The 23,336-nt window shown below is 41.0% G+C and overlaps 2 protein-coding genes across 3 annotated transcripts in view; one reads left to right on the top strand and one right to left on the bottom strand.

Annotated features, from left to right (window-relative positions):
• The first annotated feature begins 146 nt into the window (after positions 1–146).
• Positions 147–23,336, top strand: part of cenpp (centromere protein P) — a 71,983-nt gene continuing 48,793 nt past the window's right edge. Inside the window, exons 1-6 of one of the 2 annotated variants that reach the window (XM_053442773.1) lie at positions 147–314; positions 1,118–1,275; positions 1,627–1,781; positions 2,130–2,218; positions 4,044–4,129; positions 8,708–8,804. In XM_053442773.1, coding sequence (XP_053298748.1) covers positions 1,118–1,275; positions 1,627–1,781; positions 2,130–2,218; positions 4,044–4,129; positions 8,708–8,804 — 585 coding nt within the window. In that variant the 5' untranslated portion in view covers positions 147–314. Of the gene's footprint in view, positions 315–1,117; positions 1,276–1,626; positions 1,782–2,129; positions 2,219–4,040; positions 4,130–8,707; positions 8,805–23,336 lie in introns of both variants that reach the window. The other variant, XM_053442765.1, reaches the window with a different exon arrangement.
• ogna (osteoglycin, paralog a) lies at positions 11,306–18,013 on the bottom strand. The gene is made up of 6 exons (XM_053442784.1): positions 17,622–18,013; positions 14,885–14,948; positions 14,635–14,799; positions 14,130–14,332; positions 13,312–13,404; positions 11,306–13,097 (listed from the first exon to the last, which is right to left on the bottom strand). Exons 1-6 carry the CDS (start codon positions 17,775–17,777, stop codon positions 12,927–12,929), a joined length of 852 nt encoding a protein of 283 aa, XP_053298759.1. The 5' UTR covers positions 17,778–18,013; the 3' UTR covers positions 11,306–12,926.

Here is a 23,336-nt window from a genome sequence, read left to right as displayed (position 1 = left end):
AAACTAATATATTTACGTTTTAAATTAAAACATATGACAACTTGCAGTAATTGCATCTATAATGAGGCGCACAGTTAATTACCGGTCTTCATTGAATGATATGTTTCCCCCTCTGGTTCATGACAAGTGGTATCGTCCACAGGGCGCGAGTCTCCAAACTGTTTTGGTTTTCTCAGAAAACGCAGAAACTTTCCTTCTGCTTCAAACTGAGTATTTATCTCATTTAACAGAATAACTCGTGTGTAAATAAGTGGAGCGAGAAGTTTGAAGTGACTTTAATTCAAGGAAGTGGACGTGACAGCGGACACAGACCGGTGAGCTTCATTTAAACTGACCTTAGATCGGTCATCACAAAGATGATACTGTCATCAACACGAATGGGACTCAGCCTTCACTGATTAGTTTGGTCTTTACGTTGTTATTTAACCTTTAACAGAGTTAGCTTCATGACTCCAGTTGGTTTTTACACAAATTAACTAACATAGGTTAATATATCGATGTATGATGGACCCTTGATATTCAACTATTGATGATAATGTGCTTCTGTGAATATGAATATGTCTTAATGGAACTAGAAGCTGTTTTAACTACAGACACAGCACAAAGAGCAACCACTGACTCCTAACTTTAGATTGTTGCTAATTGGTTCCATATTCACATTATATTTTTAATTGGCATTAATATTCCATCACGTGCTTTTGGGTTTTCAGCTGTACAGATCCCTTCCTGACAAATAATCATAACATCTTATTAAAAACTTTTGTCGCATAAGGTTTTTCCAAAAAATATATTTTAAATTCTTGAATTGTCACCTTCTTTTTTTACCCTAATAAAAAATCCAATAGGAAATAGATGCGTGTGCTTTCATTTTCCAAAGTTTACCGGCGCTACACAAGATGTGAAAACTTTCATTGAAGTCAGTTATATTTTCAGTGTAAGTCACATATTCGATTGTGTTACTTGTGTGTTACTTAAAAATACGTCAGTGCTAACTAGTGTAAGTACCAATTAGCAACACTTTAAACCAATCTCACATAGCATCCTGCCCCTTCCTGCACATATAGTAGCATAAATTGGGTTTTTGTGTAGTGTAATCATTGTTTTGTGTACCTCCTAGATGGAGGAGAACATGTGTGAGGAGAACATTGAGGAGGTGAAAGGGCTCAAGGCTGAGATTGATCAACTCCGGGCTGAAGTGGCAGAACTGCAGCACCGACAGAAGCAGAACCTCAAGGACATGACGTTCAACTTCAGAGGGCAAATGCAGGATGCACTGTGAGTTTCAATCTCTTTATTTTTCAAGCTGTAGCAACTTCACGAAAACAGCCTTGTCAGTAAAAGTCACACATTTTAGATTTAAGCACATCGTCAAGGGCATTTAGGTTGTGTCCAAATTCTGTTTGTGTTGGTCAATGAATTAAAATGTAGCTGAGCCAGGTGCATGGTTCAAAGGGATATGCTCAGTCTCTTAATTAGTCATGTGAGTAATTTGGGCGTAACAGGCAGTGAACTTATTAATCAGACCACACACTGTCACCTCATATTTCATTTAGAAGCAAGTAAGTTGCTGCCCACAGACCTCTGAGGGGGAAAGGTCAAATCAAATACTTTCATTCATCTCCACAGGTCGTATGTGTGCGGACAGAAACAGGTGGGATCGAAGGAGGAGGTGGAGTCCAGGCTGAAGGAGGAGGTGGAGGAGCTGGAGGAGGACCTCAAGCGGCAGACCCAGATGAACGGCATCAGTCTGACCAGCTGCACCACCAAGACGCTGCAGAGCAGTAAGAGAGGAGCCGTCTGAATCCACAAGCTACACTGTTTACTGACACTACAAATTAAAATGATCAACCAGTGAAGAGAAGAACCAGGAGATTAAAACATTAAAATAATTTAGTTATTATACAAATGATCAGTATATGATTGTTGTGCTTCATGGCAAACCTCAATTATTGGTTGTGTGTGTGTGATGTGTGATGTGTGTGTGTGTGTGTGTGTGTGTGTGTGTGTGTGTGTGTGTGTGTGTGTGTGTGTGTGTGTGTGTGTGTGTGTGTGTGTGTGTGTGTGTGTGTGTGTGTGTGTGTGTGTGTGTGTGTGTGTGATGTGTGGTGTGTGGTGTGTGGTGTGTGTAGGTAGCAGGAAGTTGGTCCAGCAGCTCTCTGTATCAGGACACTGCTCTGAACTGGTCTTCCAGGTTGAGTTCAAGCTCTCTGACTTCACGGTGAGTTTTTTTTTTAAACTCTGCCAAGGAGTCTATATTTCCAAGCCCTGTTTGTTTGTTTGTTTGTTTGTTTGTTTGTCTGTAAACTAAATAATGTGAAGCCAACTCGATGGATCAGCACCAAACTTGGCGAAGGGATCTGATACGAGTCCGGGAAGAACCCATTAGACTTTTCACTTTCTTTAACAGTGTCAAATAGGGCCTTTGCAACATTTCTCCAGTTTTCCCAGTGAATAATGCATCGTGTGAAACTTGGTGCAGCTTGATTGAATTTAAGGTTTAAGGACTGTCAGGCCTTTGCAGAGGTTTGAGCTCTACTGGGTGACATTCAAGGCTTTTGGCCAAATGGTTCCGTTTCTTTTCTTTAACACTGTGGAAAACGCTTCTGGTAACACGTGACACTCTGAGGGACACACTTCAGTGGATTGTACTTCAGTGCTGATGCTGTATTCAACCAGCAGAGGGTGACACAGGTTCACTTACGAGGCATCAATTGCTCTGGTAAGAAGTTTTTCAGAACTCGCAAAGCACTCCAGCATCAGGTCATGTCTCATTCAGAGAGCAGAGGAAATGTCAGGTATAAGTCGTGCATCATGTCAGTCATATCAGGTGAAGTCATGTTGGTGCCGCCTGCAACCAAAAGTCCTCAGGTTAAGATCATCTCTTCAAAATAAAGGTAGACCTCTAGGGGCTTTTTATATGTTCCAATCACTCTCGATAAAAGAGAGTTTCAATCAGAGTAATTTATAAATTAGAACGTTTAACATTTTTTATTGATTATGCTCGACAAATGTTTTTTGCATATCATTTTGTGGAGGTAAAGGGGCCCAAGGAAGATACCATTAAGTTGGGAACAAATTGGAAAATCATGATCAAACAATATTTAAAAAGTTCTATTATAGTTTTTTGTATATACTTAGTGCTTTGGACACTTTCTTTCTGTACAGTTTCAGTCTTCAGCCTTCTGGTGAGTTAGAAGCACATTGTGAACAAGATCAGATTTGACCTTTTGAATCATGCCAGCACTGCACATGTGTAGTCGACACTAATTGTAGTTTTATTGTAGGGAACATCAGTGTTATTCTCGTCTGTGGACCTCCTTCGTGTAGGTCCAGCGCTCTTCTGGTTTTCATTGTCTATCGACTCTTTACCACAACAGCTGGTTTCATTGAATCCCCCTCCTGCGTCTGGCTCATGAAGTGCCATTAAAATCTGAGTTTTTCTTCTGAAGTTTCAACTTGTTTTGATCAAGACATTAATTATTTGGTGCTGCACTTTAGAAACGGAGTCATTTTGTAAACACACACTCTCTTCTCTCAACCTTTTATTGTAGACTGATTAATAGTTGTTTTTTTGTGTTGCAACAATGTTGGCTAGTACAGTTGCCAGTAACAGTTTTGTAACCCATTCAAAACCAATCACATTTATGATTTGTGTCTCCTCAAATACTGAATTGCTTTCTTCCTGACATGGAGGAGGATGTTTGAAGGAACTTTCCTCTTGAGAAGATGTGCAAAAGGATTTCAACCTCATGTCTGTGTGATACAAATGAAGCTGGTGTTGGGATATGGTTACTTAAAAATACACCCAGCAGCACAACTATGATACAAACAAATGAACAAACAACTTCATGTCATTGTTGACTTTTAAAGAAGGAAGGTTCTGATCCGCTGGTAGCAGCACAGTGGTGTCCACAAGTTTGAGAAGACTGGACAAGGGTTAAATACCAGTGATATCCTGGTTATACTGGCTACAGTGACTTTTCTTCTTGTACCTGAGGTAGAATGATGATGATGATGATGATGATGTGTTTGCTCTGCAGCAGAGTCAGAGATCTGAGAGGACGATCAGTGATCTGAACGTGGTGATGGACGCCAGTGACCTGAGCAGCCTCGGCAGCTTCCTGTCTGGGTAAGAATGAGCGCTTGATGAAAACCTCATCTGATCCTTTGCCCTCCTGAGTGTAAGAGGAATTCAACTTTCCTTCAACAGCAAACCTTTTCCAAGTGATGAACTTTAATGTGATGTAATCTGAGTTTTAAATATTGTCAAGATCAAAAAAAATACCGGTTTCTAATCAACATTATTCAATCAAATAATCCTGAAGTTTGAGGGATTCACAAAATAATCTGCATGGTGGATTTAAGGCTGAAGATAAAGCTGTCGTGCTCCATCTTTATATACAGTCTCTGTTCTGAACTTCTACACCTGTGAACGTGCTGAAGAGCTTCTCATTTAAATATGAAATAACTAAGCACTCGGCCGTTCATATTGTTAAACGTGCGTTTTCTTCACAATAGTTGTGTAACGACTGAAAAGACGGCGTTTGGAAGAGAAATCTCTTTGTCGAGTGATTTATTTACACCGTCTGAGTCCAGCTCTGCATGTTTGATACTGGACCTCTCTCCTGTCAGGGTGAAGCGTCCTGTTTAGTTTAACTCAAGAGTTTATTAAAGTAGAAAAACATGTCAGATGAGCGTCATCCAGCTGAATCCTCTCACTCACACGTCGTTTCTCTCTTCATCCCACAAACAGCCAGCCTCCCCTGCAGCGGACCACACAGGTGCAACTCATTACATTTGTAATGGCTGCGTTCCATTTAGGTGTGCTGGTCTACTGGCACACTAACCCGTAAACAGAGCGTTGCCATCGCTGGTATTGGTTTCACCTGTTCTTCTCCTGCTGTGACTGCTCAAAATACCTGAGCTGCATCTGCTGAATTGAGATTTACTCTCCTGTATCCTGAGGATTAATCCCTGTTACTTTCCTACCAGGTGCTTTTTACACTGTGTGGAAAAACACCTCAGTGTTACAGATGGTGTTTCAGAACAGAATCTCTGTTTCATCGTTTATTCTGAATTTCTAAAGAGGCGTAATGAAATTCTTGTTTGGCATACCACAACCTGACTGTGGGAAATTATTCTCAAAAGTCAAAATTCTCTTCTGTTGATCAAGGCACAGTGGAGGAATAAATATAAATAAATAAACATGAAACGGAGCCTGACAGTCACTAGATTTTTTTAGACCTATACTGATATTTAATTTTTCCAGTATCTGGATTGGCACTGAAATCAATCAAGCTCCGCCAAATTGCAAACATTTAAATGAATCAATGAATAAATAAATAAATAATCAATCCAATTTATTAAAAGGGGAAAAAAAACGTTGAAACCTCAGAGATCCACATGTGCCTGATCCCAGGACAGACAGAAGTTCAATAGATGCTGCGTGTAACTGAGAACATGATGGAGAAGTGTGTCAATGTCACATTAGAAAATGTCTGTTAGAGATGAGGGAAGGAGCAATGCCAAATGAATTGAGGAGTTATTGTTATAGTAATGGTAGAATATGTGAGCAGGTGTATTGTATATCAAGCAGTCTTGTTGTTAATCATAGACCATGATCAGCCGCCACCATCAGGATCCACTACCACATAGATAAATCCTCCAAACACGACAGATCCATGAAATTACTCTCTGGGGAAATGGTGAAAATTCAAAAAGTGTCCCGATTATTTAAAAAAAAAGTCGATTTAAAAAATCCTGGATCTGCTCCATTGTACGAATCTTCATGAAATGATAATGGATTATTTCTTGGTCAATGTCCCATCCTTCAATTTAGTTTCATGGAATCCATTCGGTGGCTTTTGCATAATCCTTCTGACAAACAGCAGAGGGGGTTGACTGTATGATGGCTGCTATCTTTCCACCAGAAAACAATGAAATCAACATATTAGATCTCTTGAATTTGGTTCTTAAAGAATAATGACTGAGATTTGCAGATCATTTTACAACATATAACTAAGCTGCTCAGTTCGCTCTGTGTCATTGAGACAGTATTTCTAAATGACCTTTAACATATCGATGACATTTCTTTATTTACATATAATCGTCAACTTCCACAGATGTGGATAAATATGTGATAAATATGTGATGCAATGCAATTTTCAACTGCATTGCTATTATCATTTATTAACATTCTATTTTTACCAAGTGGGAGGATGAGGTAGCATGTGGAGGGGATTTAGATGTTGGAAGCTTTAACATCATATGATTTAAAGTGTCTAAAAATATTCACAAGTGCTGTTTAAAATTTGAATGAAGGAAAATCCTGCATTGACACTGAATGAATAGGAATTGTTTAAATGTTCCCACCATGCTGTGGCCTCCTGCTGCAGCCGTGACTCTTTGGTGACCTCCAGTGTAACGTTCACAGACACCAGGCGCATCAGCGTGTTTCCTCACTTCTATAAGATCCGAGTGATGCCCTCGATCGTTAAAGAATATAGATGAAATGTGTTTGTTTATATGTGTTCAGTTTATGGGCCCAGGTGCATTTTCTCCTCTTATAAACACAGTGTGGCAGAAAGCGTCTGTTCCCTCGGTGGATCAGCGCCACAGACCTGAAGTCTGGTTTGCTCTATATCGGAGGCCAAACCACATCTGGATCTTATGGTCCAGTCTGTAGAGTCTGGCAAGAGAGCGATGGAAAAATCCTGGAGATAATGATTCTGACACACTGCTGCCTTCTCTCTACGTTATGTGTGTGTGTGTGGTTGTGTGAGAGAAAGGGAATAAGTGTTTAACAGTCCAAATCAGGATCTGAACTGTTTAAAATAAACACGGACTGTGGGACGTATTTATTTATTCTTTTGTTTGGACACATCTGTCCTCGTCCTAACTCGCACAGGCAGTGTAGTGAAAGCACTGTGTCACTTCAGCCTCAGTCAATCAGTGTCACAGAGGATGCATCCAGCCGCAGTGTGACGGGTGGCAGCCGGGTAGAGCATGCAGGAGGAAGGACCCAACGTAAACATACAGCTGCAGTAATCACGTGTTCTTATTTTCCACACATGACACAGACGTCAGCCTTTATCACCAGAAGCTCTCGATCAGTACCGTTGTCTTCCCAGGTCGCTCGCTGGGAATTCTGAGGACATTTTCCCGATGTATTCTCTCATGGCCTCAGTTGGACACTCTCCAGGCATTTGACAAGAGTGCTAGAAGAAAAAACTCAACTGACTTGGACATTTGTGTTCTACCTACAACCGCAATGCAAAATTTTGAATTGCTTTCGTTAATGGTTGTCTCCCTCTTGTGAAGTAACCTGGTGAAAACTTGCTTTGTTACCAATAATAAGGATTGAGGATATCCCCCCAAGCTCACCCTGCTGGAGGCGTGAGTCCTGTGCAGCGGCCACAAGTTCGGTTTTGACTTTGCCCATTTCACGCATGAACTGTCCTCAATAAATACAAAAGGCCCATAAATATATTTTTAAAAGGTATTGAGGATTTAATCTGTCTGTACCAGAGCCAGTAAAATAACATCTGAAGTACTGCCATTAAAATGGCAGGTGTGGATGAGTTATACCCAGCAGCAGGTTGCTGTCAGTCGATTTCCAGAAATAAAATCCCTCAAAGCAACGTGTTCTGTTGATCTTCATTGCAGAAGGTTCCTTCTTTGGTATAATCATCTTAACACCACAGTCTACAAACATCACTAGAATCAGGACACTGATAAAGTTGTTGTATTTGTATAGATTGACTGGCTCAACTGGCTTTCTGACAGTTATGATCATTCAGAACCAGTCGGACCAAATAGGTTTAATCCAGCAACATCAAAACCAGGAACCAGTCTCCATATCTGTCCTCTAGGTCGTGCCTCGTTATTTGGGAGGGTGCTGCCATGTTTCCATCAGCTCTGTGTGGAATAACAGTTGTCTGGAAAATTCACCCCACTACCGTCTCGCCCTGGGCCCCCATGGAAAACTCTGGAAAGACTTTGACAGAATGTCCCTGGTTCACTCAGAGGGAATCAAACCAAAACATGTTTTCTTTCTTTGCTGTTACCAATGTACAGAATTCTGCAGAATGTAAGGAAGCACTATTTATAAACTCTGCTTTTACAATCGTTGAGTAGGTAGTTAAGGAATTTATTATTTATTTACTGCTGTTCATCCACATTATTGAAATAATGAGACAAATGTTCAGTTTGCACTGACAGCAGATTGACGGGTGCTTTTATTGTGGAGCATGCTAACACATTAACAATTTATAACCTATAGATACGTGGCTGGAATTTGACTATCTACACACTCAACATCAGTCGATTAATAACTCCATTTTGAGCATGTTAACATTCTGATGTTAGCTACTAGCTCAAAATATAGACTGTGGCTATAGACTCTGGTAAAGACTGTAAACTGAGGGTATCAGTGTTTCAGTGATAATGGATTATGATATCACCTTCGGGGATTTGGACCTTTGTTGATTAATAAAGGAAGGACGTGATTTTCAGCTTTGAGGAGACGGAACAAACCAATTTCTTTAAAATCTTTTCATTGGGGCGGTTGAAAGTGAAGGGAGAGTTACATGTCTCTGTCTGGAAGTGAACAGTGGATGTTGCAGTTACTCTGTGTGGAAGTGCGCTGTGTTCATTCATCTACCTGAGGAACTTAAAAACAGTTTACACTTGCACTGTGTCGTTTCAGAGTGGAGGAGAGCAGCGACCTCCTGTTACTCTTCAGGACTCTCAGGACTTTCTCCGACAGATGTGATGACCGCCGCCGAACCTTCTGCCACTTCCAGGTAAGTTCAAAATTCACTTTTAAACGGGCGTCTTCACCTTCACACACCTGCTCTCCATCTGCTCTCCATGCTCCTGAATCATTTGTGTATTGTTGTCACTCACTATTAATACAACCGACTCTGGATTTGGCTGAGTGGATCATTTCCAAGTGTTTTATGCGAATGGCATTTCCAAAGCTGTTTGTCGATTGTTGAATACCAAAAAACAAAAACATGATTCATCCTGAATTCCTTCAGGCGGGGGGGGGACCAGATGGTCAATCAGTCTCTGTGAGTATAGTGGGGGGGGGCAGCTGCAGGTTGGAATTCATCATTAACCTTTGCTTGAGTCTTTCTGAGTTTCACCCTCGTCCTTTAGAGGAGGAGCCTTGTTGTCTTGTCCAACGAGAGGTCGCAAGGTCAAACCTGAAGGTCTGGGTTTCTCTCTTTTTGGTCCACGATGAACTGGCATCCGGTTTTACATTTGAACTTTCCTGAGATGACCCCACACCCCCCACAGTTTCACCCACACTGCTCGAACACTCTTGTAGAACTTTAACTGTAAACTGCTCCATGCATTGAAAATACAATACATCTATCAAAAGATCAGAGTCTGATCATTTCAGTAATTGTTGTAGGTTCAATCAGAATATACAAATGAAGCCTTAACAACATCATGTCTCTGTCTCTTTTTAAAGCCATCTCCTCTATCGGTGCAAGTAACATTAAAATGGTTAATTTCACGAAACTCTTCTCAGAAGTTCTGGGAAATGGATCGATATATGTATTTTATGCCAATTTATGGGTAAATAATGAGAGACATACAGAAGCTTTACTGTTGGCTGGGTGATGGATAAATGGTTGTATGCATCAATATGATAGATACTCTTAGTAGGTAAGATATAGCTTCTTTAGACTGATAAACCGATTACTCTTCATACTCCAGTCTAGATGGAACGATAAATACAATGCAATGAATTCATTTTGTAGATAGACAAGTCTTAATGAGGCGATGCGTAATCTATGAGATCTTGGTCGGGCTGTCCACAATGATTGGAAGGCATTGCAAAGTCCTAACAAAGCATAGCTGTGCGAACACTGTGTATTCAGACTGATGAGTAGAAGAGTTCGGATCCATGCAGTGGGTGTGAACCTGTGTGGACGTAGTAAATGTCAGCCTGGGACTGTAATGAAGAGGAAGCACTAACATGTCATAGTAAATCACGCTGCAGAGGCAATATGGAATCTATTCTCCTGTTTACTCTGAGAATGTGAAGTTCTGCCAGGTTGGCTGGACTCGAGGAGGATTAACCCACATTTTCCATAACGGCCCTGTGTGCTCGAAACTCTCATTTTGCTTTACTTGCATTTCCTTGAGTGTTATTGGGGAAAAATATATCATTCCCTTTGTAACTGTTCAGCTTTAATGGAGGTTGTGCCTTTTACGCTGAGTTCCGGGCTTTAATGACACACAGACTTTAAAATGCACTTGGAGGAATAAACAAATAAAAAAAATACAAAACTAAGCATTCACAAATCCAATCCAGGCCAGGAATCTTAACATCTCTGTTGGTGGTAGACCACGACTTCAACCAGCCAGTCGGTTGGCTACGTACTCGCTTCAAACGACAGACCTTTAGGAGTATGTGGCCAATCACCGATTAGCATTCCTCCACTAAATTGTATCTTTAAATCTGTCTACACACAAACATGCAGACTTCCTTCCAGAGTCCAAACACATGCATGTTAGATTAATTGAGCTGATTCAGACATGAGCACCAGAAAATTGGGTCTAGACATTTTCCACGGTTGCCTTTCCTCATATGAAGAACGCACCAGGAGATTGTCTGGGTCATACGTGTTCACCACAGGACAGTGTCTCCAGCATTCAGATGAGGGGGGCACCTGGGTAGAGTTTGCAGGCGGCAGGACATGATGTTTAAATTCTGCTGCCAAGTTACCTGTTTTTTGTTTATAGCACATTGACTCTGGCATCGACCCGTATCGCCGAAAGCTCTCGAATCTTGGCGTCTCCTTCAAGTCGACATCTTTGTTAGTGTCCTCTATGTGTATGGCTCCTCTTTTCCTCCTGAGACATTTTTAATCTTTCTGTTTTGGGTCCAGTGTGTGTGAGAAATGCCATCAACACGCTCACTGGGTATTTTCCACACATTATTCTGCTTTATTCTCACCGGGGCTCACTCAGACACTTTCCAGACGTTTTACCTGGGGGCTGCAGGACAAGTTCAGACTTCAGTGCATGTCTGAAAGCAGCTTTGGAGAATGAGCACGAATGTTTGTTTGTCTCTATATGTCTGCCCTGGATTACACCGGTCCAGGGTTTACCCCTCCGCTCATGCATGTCAGCTGGGATCGGCTCTATTCCTCTGCAGCTCTCTATGGATAACAGGTGTCGGTAATAGATGGATTATGTCTTTGGTTATTCTCTTCTGCCTGTGCCTACATTTCCCCCAACATATTAAAAAAAAATTATCCTTGAGTGTTAAAGAGACTCCAACACATTTTAATTAAAAAAAAAAACTTTATTAAAATATCTTAAAAACCAAGCCATGTCACATACACATATTCCTGTATACCACTATATTATTCACATCAGTGATAACTTCTTGTTATTACTGGAAGGGAAGAGCTAGGGACACAAGCCAGACAGTTTTCAAAAAAGACATTAAAAAAAGATTAATTTTCACATTACTATAGATCATAGCTACGTTGCTCCCCAGGTCACTTCAACTGGAGTCTATAAATTAAAATGAACAAAGTAGAGTTAAGTCACAAAATACTTGAAGAAGCCTGCAGCTGGACTGATTTACTTGGCCATTGCCTCTATGGAGAAACATTAGTAATGGAATAATTATAAGTCAAATCAATTCACACCGTGAGTGAGCAAAGCCCAGAGTGTTGAAGTATATGTCTAATTTCTTCTGACAACACTTAATGAGAAAAGTATTTGCAGATGATTCCTGTTGGCGGTTCAACGTGTCCTCAGCGTTTGTCTGTTTAGTGACCAGGATTATGCAAAAACTATTAAACTGATTTCCATTCATTATTTGTGAAGAACCCATAAAATGGTATCTGGACAAATGGTGCATCCAGGAATTCTGTTCACCTTCTTTTGGAGGTATGCACACATGAGAGATTTTACACTGTACACGATACTTGTTAAAAGCAGCAGAGATATTTAGAAAGTTGCAATAATATCTGTAATTGTGTTGACCTGTGGCTGCAGGTGTGAGTTTGTTCAGTGTAAACAGAAGTTTGTGTTGTTTCCTTCATCCAGGTAGAACAGCGTCAGGTCAAAATTAAACAATAGGTAGGACTGTCGCTGTGGAGGCAATGGTGCTTGGCCACTCATTCACATCAGGGTTACATTAGTGCTACTGGTGATACTTCACTTGTGTAGAAGACGCTCAGAAGACACCTCAGCTGTGGTGTTTTCTGAATATTTTGGATTATCCGTCTCCTACGTGTGAATACCTCTGTATGCTTCAGACCAAGTGTCTCTTCAAGTCAGAGTCTCCTTTTCCACTGGTCAAATCAAAGTCTTTGTTAGATACAAAACAGACAAGCTGACAGAGGTGTAAAAATATGCAGCTTTTTAACTTTCCAGCTTTTTTAAGCTTTTCAATCCCTTTTTCTAGAACACTATGAAGGAGACACTGTCTGAAGGTGGGCCATTATAACCCTTTGTATGATTTAATGTTTAAAGACTGCACTGTGATGCACAAAGGAAAAGAGGGATGAGGCCCTGAGGCTTTTCACCTCCCTTTCACTAAGCACTGATTTTACACAAGGTCAGACAAACTAGTTTGAAGCATATTTCTGTCTTCACACCACTTCTCAGGTGGTTCTGCACCAATTTATGTGGCAATTTCTCTGAACTCCTTTCTCTTAACTCCCCCCCCATAGACTGATCATAGCCACTGTCGAAGAGTTTGTTTAATTCTTCTCCTTCAGTCCGGTGAATGGTTTCATTTCGACCTGACAATGTCACAAGCTGTTTGTAGGTTTGCTGAAGTAAATGGAACTAGCGCCCCAGCATCCTGAACGTCACAGTATCCCCACCCCTAAGCACTGTGGGAAAACTGCCTCGTCGGAGGGGGCTACAGTAAAACATCTGCCTCCTCAGCGGTACCGTCCAACAGGCAGCACCTTCATGCAGGTGAAGCTGTCGGGGTACTTGGACAACATCACAGGGTTCCCGTCCATACGGATCTCACTGAGGCTCAGTCGCAGGTAGTAGGTGTCATTGGACTTGCAGAAGGTGTCTTTGTTCACCAGGGTGATGTTGTTGTTCTGGTGGAAGAAAAGAAAACAACAAATGAATGTAACAGAGTAAATCAAATCTTAGCTTTTGGAATCAACTTCTGCACGACCAGGTTTTTAATAAAATTCTTTCAAAAATGTATAGGTGTAATTTATCTAATTAAATGTAGGACCACATGTTCCAGCGAATAGATGGTGTCAGTGTTTTCTGAAGTCAATTTATTTGTGTGTATAAGATACAAACCTGTAGATGTAAGATCCGAACACTCTCTGGGATTTGTGGAACGGCCTCCAGTTGGTTGTCAGCCAGGAACAGGTTGGTCAGCTTGGTCATTTTCTATTAGGGAAACAAATTCACATCATCAGTGGATTAAACAGTTGCCATCGATTGTTAAAGATTAAACCAGATTTACTATGAAATTGTGAGCCTCAGCTATGTGGATCCATAACATGTTAAAAAATATGTTGTTGGTTTTCTTTCTGAGAGTGAGAGGAAAAGACTGATATCAATCTCATGTCTCTACATCGAGTTTGGAACTGGATTCTGGATGTGGTTAATTTTTAAAACAAATGTAAGGGTTTGTGGTTTTAGGGGTAAGGTTACCAGCTACAAATATCTCCTGTCCAACCACAGCTGTGTGTTGGGAACTGTGGTTTTTGGCACAGACGTGGTGATGTGCGGTTTGACCCACAGATGAAGTGGGTTCAGGTCAGCTTTCCTGAAAGTTTTGTGTTTTGTGGTCAGGATGAGTCAAAAAGTGATAAAGCAGGACGCCGACTCATTTACTAATTCACCTCCCTTTCTCCACTTCTGTCTCTTTCACTGTTCACACACACGTACCTGGTCCTCTTAAGTCCCGGCTGTCAATAATCTGGTCACGGGAATCAACTGTGTTATGTTGCTGAGCGGAACCTGAAGCTTTTTGGTTGTTATCTCTCAGCAGATCACTCGCTAATCGTAGAGATAGATGCAGTGTGCGTCTGGTTCTTTTTAAAAAGTGCTTTGATTTCCCTCTTTCGTTTGTAGTTACTCTTGAAACAGTTGGAAGGGATGGTGTGTACCTTGAAAGCGTTTGCTTTGACACCCTTGGTTCTGAGGAGGTTGTTGTTGGCGTTGAAGACGGTGAGCTTGGCAGGAAGCATTGGAAGTTTGACCAGTCGGTTCTCAGCCAGAGACAGCTCCTCCAGCATGGTGAGTTTAGAGAACGCGCCATCTTCAATCTCCGAGATCAGGTTCCCCGTCAAGTCGATCCTCTTCAGAGTCACTGTGTGCAGATGGGAAAACAGCAGCTTAGAAACGTGTAGATGTTTCGGATTTGTCTCTTTCTTTATGTATCATTAAATGTAAGTATCTCTGTAGCTGTCTGAATCTTCATTATTCAACTTTTTGGCCCTGTGTGGATATTCACACAATTTGATCCTCCAGTATTATTGTCCCTCTGCAGATGATTGCACTCCAGCACAAATACTTGTTGCCAACCAAAATATAAACCAGATAATCAGCTAAAACATCCGACCTAGATTCTGTAGCTTTGGTCATGTGATGCAGATGGTCTTCTAGACTCACCAATGTCAGAAAAGTCTTTGGTGTTGATCTTCTTGATCTTGTTGAAGCGGGCGTACAGGTAGGCCGTCTCTTTAGGCATCATGGGAACAGAGGTCATGTCTGGAGTGACCTCCTCACAGTACACAGAGCCAGTGAGACACACACACAGCAGGCAGGTGGGCAGGTCTGCAACACAAAGTCAACACACAGACTTCAGGCCCTGGGTAATCTGACTGATGCAGGCAGGATGGGAAACAGGTCTCTTTCTTACCTGAAACGTCTGCTCCCTCAGGGATCGGGCTGTCATCAGGCTCATCAGCAGAAGGCAGGGCCCTCTGCAGGAGAACACACAACCTGTTCATTTACTCATCACCACAACACTTGACACTGTCTGGGTTAGGAGGAGTTACTCCTGGACACAGCACTAGAAGCTCTCCTGCCCTGACGAGCATAGGAGGACAGGCATTGACCCTACCTGGCCGTCAGAAAGGAAATACTACTCCTGGTTCTATATGATCATCAACAGTGATTCGCCCTCCACCATCGGTCCCCAACCACCTAACCCCCACAAAACAGTCAACCGAAAGAAACACTGACTACAATGGGTTTAATATAAGTTAGCTATTCTTCAGCCAGTACAGTTGAAAAAGGTCTGCAGGTGAGGTTTCATGTCGTGGTTGGATGAAATGCATGATCGTTGACTTTCTCTTGTCGGACCTGAACCCTGGTTTACACTGAGGTCTGACTGATGTGAATTTGCTGTAAACACTAAACACCTGTGGAGGCTTGTTGGGTCTAATACATTATGACTAAGAAGCGATTCAGACTGTAATGAAGATGCTTTTGAAAAAGTCATCCATCTTTATGTGCAGTCCATGGTCAACATCATTTTCTCGATAGCCATATGATTGAGATGAGAACCATGTGGGTAGCTGTGGCAAACCAGAAGGTCGTTGGTTTGATCCCTGGCTCCTCCAGTTCTCCTTCCAAAGTGTCCTTGGGCAGCAAATCCAGCATCAGATCCCCGAGTTACAGAGATTACAGATACCACAACACTAAATAACAGGTTATAAAACTATGTGCACGCATTTTTCATTACGTTATTCACTTGGTCCGCTGTTTCTACTATCTCCATGTAAAAAGTTGAAGAACCTTGTTCATATTACAAAAGTTGTTTGCCAGGAATGTGGGCTTGGATGTATTTGATTGGCCTCTGCAAGTGTGTCCTCCCATGATGTTTCCACAAAAGTGGTTGGATGATTTTTCTGCGTTCATTTGGCCGTCTTGTCCTGTGCTAACACAGCAGTCTGCTGGAAAATAATGAGGAGGCTGTGATTTGTGACACAGATCTGTCATCAGCCTGAAAACAGGCTCAGTAAACTTTATTATCATCAATCCAACACTGATTCCTTGGATATATTGGTCAGCAGAGCTCTTAAGCAATCTGCATTACATTCTGCAGCTGTCTTCTCGCAGCTGGCTCTGATGTCAGACACTGATGTTCCTCATAAATTATCTGTTGGGGGAGAAATAACCATGTCTGGGTAATTCATTGTTTTTTTTAGCAGTATCTTTGTAGACTTTTGGAGGATGTCATGAATTTCATCCTTCAACCTGGGCAGTTTTGGGCTTGGATCTGACTTCTAGCGAATTCAAATAGCTAAGCCGAGATACCTGGGTAACTGGCATTGCTACTGGGGCTCAGGAATCTTAGAGTTAGCGTCTCCTCCTTCATCAAAGTCTGAGTTCAGTCCAGTTAAATGGCTGCAACCAATCAAAGTTTCCCTGGGTAAGATTACCAGTCCTCCATCAACCCTGCTTCTGGTCTCTGAATTGATTAGACCAATCAAAACTTTCTACATAGTGGATTAAGAGCTAAGCCTAAGTGGTTAGGTTTATCAGCAGGAGGGTTTGGCACAGACACAATCTTCTATGAAAAACAGCTGCTCCCAAATTAGGTTTTGACTCAGTAAAACTCAAGATACGTTTCATAGGCATATTCCCTCACACTTACTTCTTTCCCTCTCACTCTCTGGGTTGTTTGTGGCTTTTTCACATCCTGTAGCTTTTCTCCCAGAGGACGAATGAGACCAGAGTTTGGTTTTGGTTCATCCAAATATTTTTGTGTGGTTCGCTGAGGGTGAGTGTGGTTGATTCAGGGTTTGGCTCGTGTGGGGAAAGAACAAGCTAGACTTGACAAGGTGTGTGTTTATAAATGTGTGTTATATGTGTGTAGATGCATAGTTGACTCTCTGGGACCTTTTTTGGTGTAAACAGTGACCTTGTTATCAAACACCTCATTGGTATTCCTCATTGGAACCAAAGCCTGGAGGCAAAACACCATGTCTGAGGTGCTGGATAAGGTGATGCGTGAAGTAGAATTAGAGTTGTGCGGGGGAACGGACACCAGAGGAATGCAACGTTTAAAAAGTTCTTCTTTATAGTGTGTGTATGTGTGTGTGTGTGTGTGTGTGTGTGTTTGTGTTAGTTTAAAAAAAATAGCCTGGATTATTAATTTTGCGGCTCCTTTCTTCTAATCTATTCTTTTCTTTCCTTGCCATAAAGTTTCTCTTGACTTTAAAAATAAATAAATATTCTTTCTTTTTTACCTCAGTTCCATTTGACCTCACCAACTCACCAACAGTCACAATTGTAAAGATTGCCTTTTTACATTGTGCTGCAGGTGAGTGGCATAAACACTGATCAAAACAGTTTACTTGCGATTTATTGAAATTCAATTTAAGAAGCATAAAATACCTCTAAAGAAAGCATATGAAGAAAAAATATATAGTATCTACAGTCGAAAAAAGTATAAAGAACAAAAGCAGTATAAATGCACAAATTATAAAACAGGCAATGATTAATTAAGGTGTATAATTAATTGATTATGTGAAGGCACTGCAAAAATACATAGATTTAAAAGTAAATTGTAGCTTAATTTATTATTCAGAGTTATTGATAATCTTCTGGCAGAAAAGTGTGATTGATGTAAAGAAGAAAGTTCTTACCCGAGCTCTCCTTGATATGAAATTGTCACTGAAGTAAGTGTCCAGCTCGTTGCCAGGTAGAGATCCTGATATCAGCTGGGAGTTCTGGTTAAGCCCTCTGGCCGTGGATGCCATCAGCCAAGGTACCAGCACACAGGTGAATAAGAAAGCCTTCATGCTGTCCGCAGCAGTGTGATGCTGACACACCAGCTCGCCTCAAAGCCTGAGTTTGGGTCAGTGGGTGCTCTCAGCTACAGCCCCTGTTGGGATGTGTCAAATGACTGGATTTAAAGACTGAACCAGTAGCTTCCAGCCGACTCTTAGAGTTTATAGAGCAGAGCACTTAACCCTTCCCTGACCACCCACCATCCATCTGCTCTGAGAAAGAGACGTACACACAGACAAGATATGCACGGGGAGGTAGACGCACAAAAAAGACACACACATGGAAAGAGTCAAAAGAGAGAATAAAGTGTCTGTTTTGTTCAGTTAAATGTCGCTTAAATGTGTACAGGAAAAAACACGTTCAGCCAAAACTGCAGAGAAAGCAGAAAAATGTAAAGTTGACAACCACAGTGTGAGTGTGTTTTGTCAGGAGGAATTTCTGTGGTCTCTGCCCAACCGCTCAGTAATAGCTCGTTATAACAAACCTATGTTTCATTAAGCTCCATTAGTTTTTTTTTTCTCCTTCTTCACTGGTTCTGTTTCTCTTTGAGCCGTTGGTCAGGCAACACATTTGGCAGCTTAATTCATGTGATCAATTCTGACCAGTAGTAGAGTTTTCTTTGGTTTGCGGACAACTCCTCTCAAAGTGACTGATGTTTGAGGTTACTGTAGATCTCACTAAGCGCCCACACCATTCTCAAATGATCAAACAATTTGAATTGTGCAGAAAAAGCAATGTTTCTCTGCTGAAATGATGACGGTACAATTAAATGTGACGTGCCGTTGAAATATCCATAAAGTTTTTAGTGTTCACATAAGGCAGGTAGTTATAAAGCCAGAAGCTTCTGCTTTATAATAATAATAATGATAACTTGTTGGGGGTACTTATCTAAACAATGTTACAAAGTGCTTCACAAAAAAAATCCATCGCAAAAATAATGAATTATTATAAAAGGTTCAGTTCAATTTTAAACGTCAAAATCATGACATAATAAGGTGAAGACTTAGCATTTATAAGGAGACAGTCCCACAATGAGTAACCACTCTACACCTCATTAACTGGATGAAACCTTTACACTCAGTGTGGGCGGACATCTGCCTGAAACTATATTAAAACAAAATTGATCATCTTCACTTGTACCTTGGGCTCATCGGGTGTTTCAGCCTTTTTATCGCGATAACGTTTAAAAGCCGAAACCTGAGAGTACGCTGAGGCTAAAGGTAAATCTGACTGGCTACTAGCTGTGCACGTACCTGTGACGGGCAGCAAATGTGTAGAACACCTTCCCTTTCTGAGGACCCGTCACTCGGCTTGATAACCTACTGCCCATCTATAAACCATCAATGACTCACCTACTGCCACTTCATTAAATTTAGGGGTCCTTTTGGATATCTCCTTGTTGTTTCTTTGGTATGGACGTGTTGAACAATATCATTATGCATCAAAACACCATTTGTTTATTTGTTTATTTAGAAGGATCCCTATTAGCTCTACCCTAAGACAGAGCTACTTTTAGTGGGGTCCACATTTAAGACATACATACAGATATCAAACATTTAAAAAAAAACATTAAATATCAATATCAAACATTTAAAACATACGTTACATTATAAATATAAATATGTTACATTATAGATATCAAAAGTTAATATACATACAAATAGTGATCATATAATATTACAAATATCAAAAATAAATTTAGTGGTTATGCAATATTACCTTTGTCATGATATAAAACACTGATATATACAATTCAATAGAAGCGAAAACTGCAAACCATGTAACCGAATACTATTCCTTTATGTACAGTACCTCACCATCTAGTGTCACAAGTATGCTGTACCCAAGTGTTTCTTTATTTGGTTTTTGAACATACATTTACGTTTCACGTTAATAATTTCTGTTGGTAGTAGGTTCCATGACTTCATGGCTCTGTATCCCACAGTGCGTTTAAGAAAATTGGTATTAGTTCTTGGGAGTTTAAACCTACCTTCTATTGCTCGTCTAGTGGCATAGTTATGTGAGGCTATATTTTCATTTAGTTGCCTATACTGATCTGCTGGTGTTTTAGACTGCAAGAGGCGCCATGTTGATACGTGGAGTTAATCCCAGTGTCCAGTAATAAAGTGAGAAAAATGTAAATCTATTCCCATATGAGGGAATCTCTACCACAGCTTCAATGCAGTGTTCTGGATTCTTAAGGTCTGGGAAACTACTGTTGAGATAAACAATAGCTGCTAACACCCTGTGATGGATTTGACTTGTCACGCATCTGGATGTTAAATTACGTGTGTAATATCCAGGAAGTAGATTTAAACTGTGGTTATAAGCATGAAGTAAAGTGGACAGGTTTAGATTACGTGCGCCCTCATTCCCCTCATAGTTGTAAATCTATAAACACTTGTTCAATTGTAGGCATGTGTTTCTCCGTACATTCAGCCTTAATGCGTGTCCTGTTGCTTTTTAAAGTGGTTATGTTGTGTGTGCAGCCTTAATTTGGGTTTCTCACACACATAGCTCTGTCTTAACCAACTGAGGAATATGTGAGACTGAAGACAGGACTGTCCCTCCAGCGTCTGCTGCTTCCTTCCTGATGGAGTCTTGAATAGGAATGTTGTCCCTAAGGTCTGATGCTTCTCATCTTTCAGAATTTCTGACTTCCTTTCATTTGTTTCTAATGGATATAATTCATTTGATTGCCTTATATACTGTTACCTTGCAGATAAGCAAACAACTGTGTTAAGGTTTGTCCTGTCTTTGCATAGATTTTTCTTTGGACTTGACAAGCCGTTAGATGCCCCTTCCTCAGCTGGATCGTGCAGCTCTCCGAGGTTGTTCCCCGAACAGATGGGTCAAATAGTCTCTCCTGCATATTATGGGTCTCAACCTGAAGTCTCCCAGTAACGCGTGGCAAGAAAATCCTTTAGAAAAAACGTGTCCAGGCGGCATCCTCATCAAATCCCATAACCACCTCATGAGACTAACGAGGTTCAGTGGTTTTGATTCAGGGAACGTGAGTAGTTTGGATGTAATATTAGGTGTTAATGTCACTCAGGCCCCCTGCACACGATTTCCAGGCCAAAGCCAAATATTTCCTCTAGGTGTGAACACGTGTCACACAGTCGGAATCGGGTTGTGTGTTTTGCACGTGTGAAAGGGCAGAGTCTCGAGAATTGGGTCCAGACATTGTTCGAAGTTCACATGTAAAATAACAGGTAGAGTCAAATAAATCAGCTACTTCTTAAAATGTAATAAGAATAAACCTGAATATAATAAAAATGCTTCTGCAGATGGTAGGAGAAGTTGAACAGGTTCTCAGGGATCTGAATGAACTTTAATCACAACAATGATCCCTTGCAGATATTGGGAGAACATTTTGGACAAGTCATATCTGGGCTGTTCATCTCTTTTAATCAGTGATTCGCTATGGTTTAATGTGTATCAGACCTCTACTGCTTTTCAAAGGGCTCTGAAGTGCTGTGCAGGCAATGACAAATGAATAAATAACAGTTAATATAATAAACAAGAAAAAACCCGGCCAGAAATGAATCAATGACAGGATTACTGGAAATGGCAAAGCATGGGAGAAGTTTCCAAAACAGAAAGGCCAAGAGATTCTTAGAATAAAATGGAAGGGACTGTGTTCACTCAGTGCCTTCAACAGCTGCTCGAGTCCAGCTGTTTTCAGGTTGATTTCAACCTTGCTTGTCAAATCAGTGGGACTTTGGGCTTCCCCAGAGCACTTCTTGAGAATTTGCTGTTTTTCTGCCGTTGTCCCTAGACATGGGGAGACGAGAGGACGAGAGACACTTTCTCTGCATAAACAAGCTGAGTGAAAGAGCAAAGACTGAGGTTTCACGGCAAAACCGTTAAATAGAAAACATGTGACTATTTCAGCCTTCAAGAGGAGAGGAAAAAGAAGGGGGCCCAGATATAAACATCCAAGGAACCTGAGACCGGACTGTTACAGGTGTGTTAGCAATTATGAACACCTTTAAACTTTTACAACTCCGGGAAAAGGGCCAGCAACTGGAGAATGTTTTTACTGTCACAACTTTTCTGTACCAGATTTGAGCTGTCAGGGTGGTTTCACTGGTATTCCTCAGCACAATAAAATGGGGGGGAATCCAATGGTGAAAGCCACCCACAACAACACACTAAACACAAATTACATGTGTCATGTTGACTTGCTCCATGTGTGTTTGTGAACACGAGTGAATCTTTTTAAAAACGTGTAAAATGCAGCTCAGGGACAATACATTGATGCATCTTCATTTTGTTCACGTATGCTGCAATTTGATCAGGAAAAGCTGAGAAGCTAAATAAAAGTTCTAACTGTAGATGAGATGGTGAATGTATAAATGAGCACAACAACCCAGCAAATATTTTGATATTGAAAAGATGAAAAATCTAAACCTAGACGTCTTTAAATGCATTGAGAGCTTTGATCCATGGCTGTTAGTAAAGGTTTTGTATCTGGTGTTATAAGTGTTATATCTGTATATGATTTCAGTAGAACAAAGCAAATAAAGAACTGCAGAAAGAGAAGATAAGTCAAACAAAAAATTGTATATATTGCTGTGGTTAACGTGAGCTTGGTTTGAGGGTGACAGGTGTAAACGGGCGACATGTAGAAGCTGAGTGAAGCCAGCCTAGACCAAACAACGTGGGGAATTTCCTCCACACACAGACTCCCATTTGACTGCAGAGCTTTCAACATTAGGCTGAGTTGGTCTGCATGGGTCTGGCTGACAACTGACATGATGCATTAGCCCACGACTGAGAGCTCTGTGTTTTGGTCGTGACGGAGCCACCCGTCAGCTCTGGGGTGCCGCCAGGAAGCTTGGGCCCCACAGTGCGTCTTTTTATTGAAGCTCAGAAACTTTCTATGTAATGCATGTTGAATGTTTCTTTACATTTTTTATTAGATGGTTTAAAGTACAAGTATAAGTTAACGTATTAGGCTCCATGTGAAGCTAGGAGAGGAATCAGACCTGAAGATAATGATCACACAGCTTTTTAGCCTCTAACAGCTTACATGTACTGAATGATTCATTCTCTCATAAACAGGCAGCGGTTTCTATACATCAAGCTCTGATAAATCCAGTGTTAACCACCCAACCAGCACCAGGCGAAGTTAAAGAATAGCTGGTGAAGAAAGAGGAATAGCCGGATGTGTTCTGGTGATGACCAAATCAAAGCTATAAGAAGAGCTTGTATTTTAGCAGGCCTCTAAAGGTTGCCCTTAATCACTTAACATTTTAAACAGTAAAACCCTTTTATATATCGTTATAATATTGGTTAGATTCAGGCCCATAAATGGTTAAGTTTAGATGATCCTATATCGTCAGTTATAGAAATAAACCGGCCATTTTAAAACAGGAAGCAACTGCATCAGGGCGATGTCCCATTTCAAGGGCTCCTTCAAATGTGGTAGATTAATGTGTCCTTCCATTCCTGAGTTACGAAGGTTCCTTCCTGGGTTTAACGGCCACGAGCTGCCTATCCGGGTGTCTGGGCTGTAATAAGTGCTGAAGCTTAAAGTAGCTAACAATGCCAAAGTAAGAGCA

The sequence above is a fragment of the Pleuronectes platessa genome, chromosome 2 (genome assembly GCF_947347685.1).
Source record: "Pleuronectes platessa chromosome 2, fPlePla1.1, whole genome shotgun sequence".
NCBI classification, from domain to species: domain Eukaryota; kingdom Metazoa; phylum Chordata; class Actinopteri; order Pleuronectiformes; family Pleuronectidae; genus Pleuronectes; species Pleuronectes platessa.
This window is presented reverse-complemented; position numbering and strand designations above follow the sequence as displayed.

What these genes read in the sequence shown, in the direction of transcription:
- ogna (XM_053442784.1), bottom strand. Translation starts at nt 17,777, where the DNA reads ATGAAGGCTTTCTTATTCACCTGTGTGCTGGTACCTTGGCTGATGGCA. An exon ending in CAAAGACTTTTCTGACATTG is followed by an intron (nt 14,333 to 14,634) that starts GTGAGTCTAGAA and finishes ATCTGCACACAG; the next exon opens with TGACTCTGAAGAGGATCGAC. An exon ending in TCAAAGCAAACGCTTTCAAG is followed by an intron (nt 13,405 to 14,129) that starts GTACACACCATC and finishes TTTCCCTAATAG; the next exon opens with AAAATGACCAAGCTGACCAA.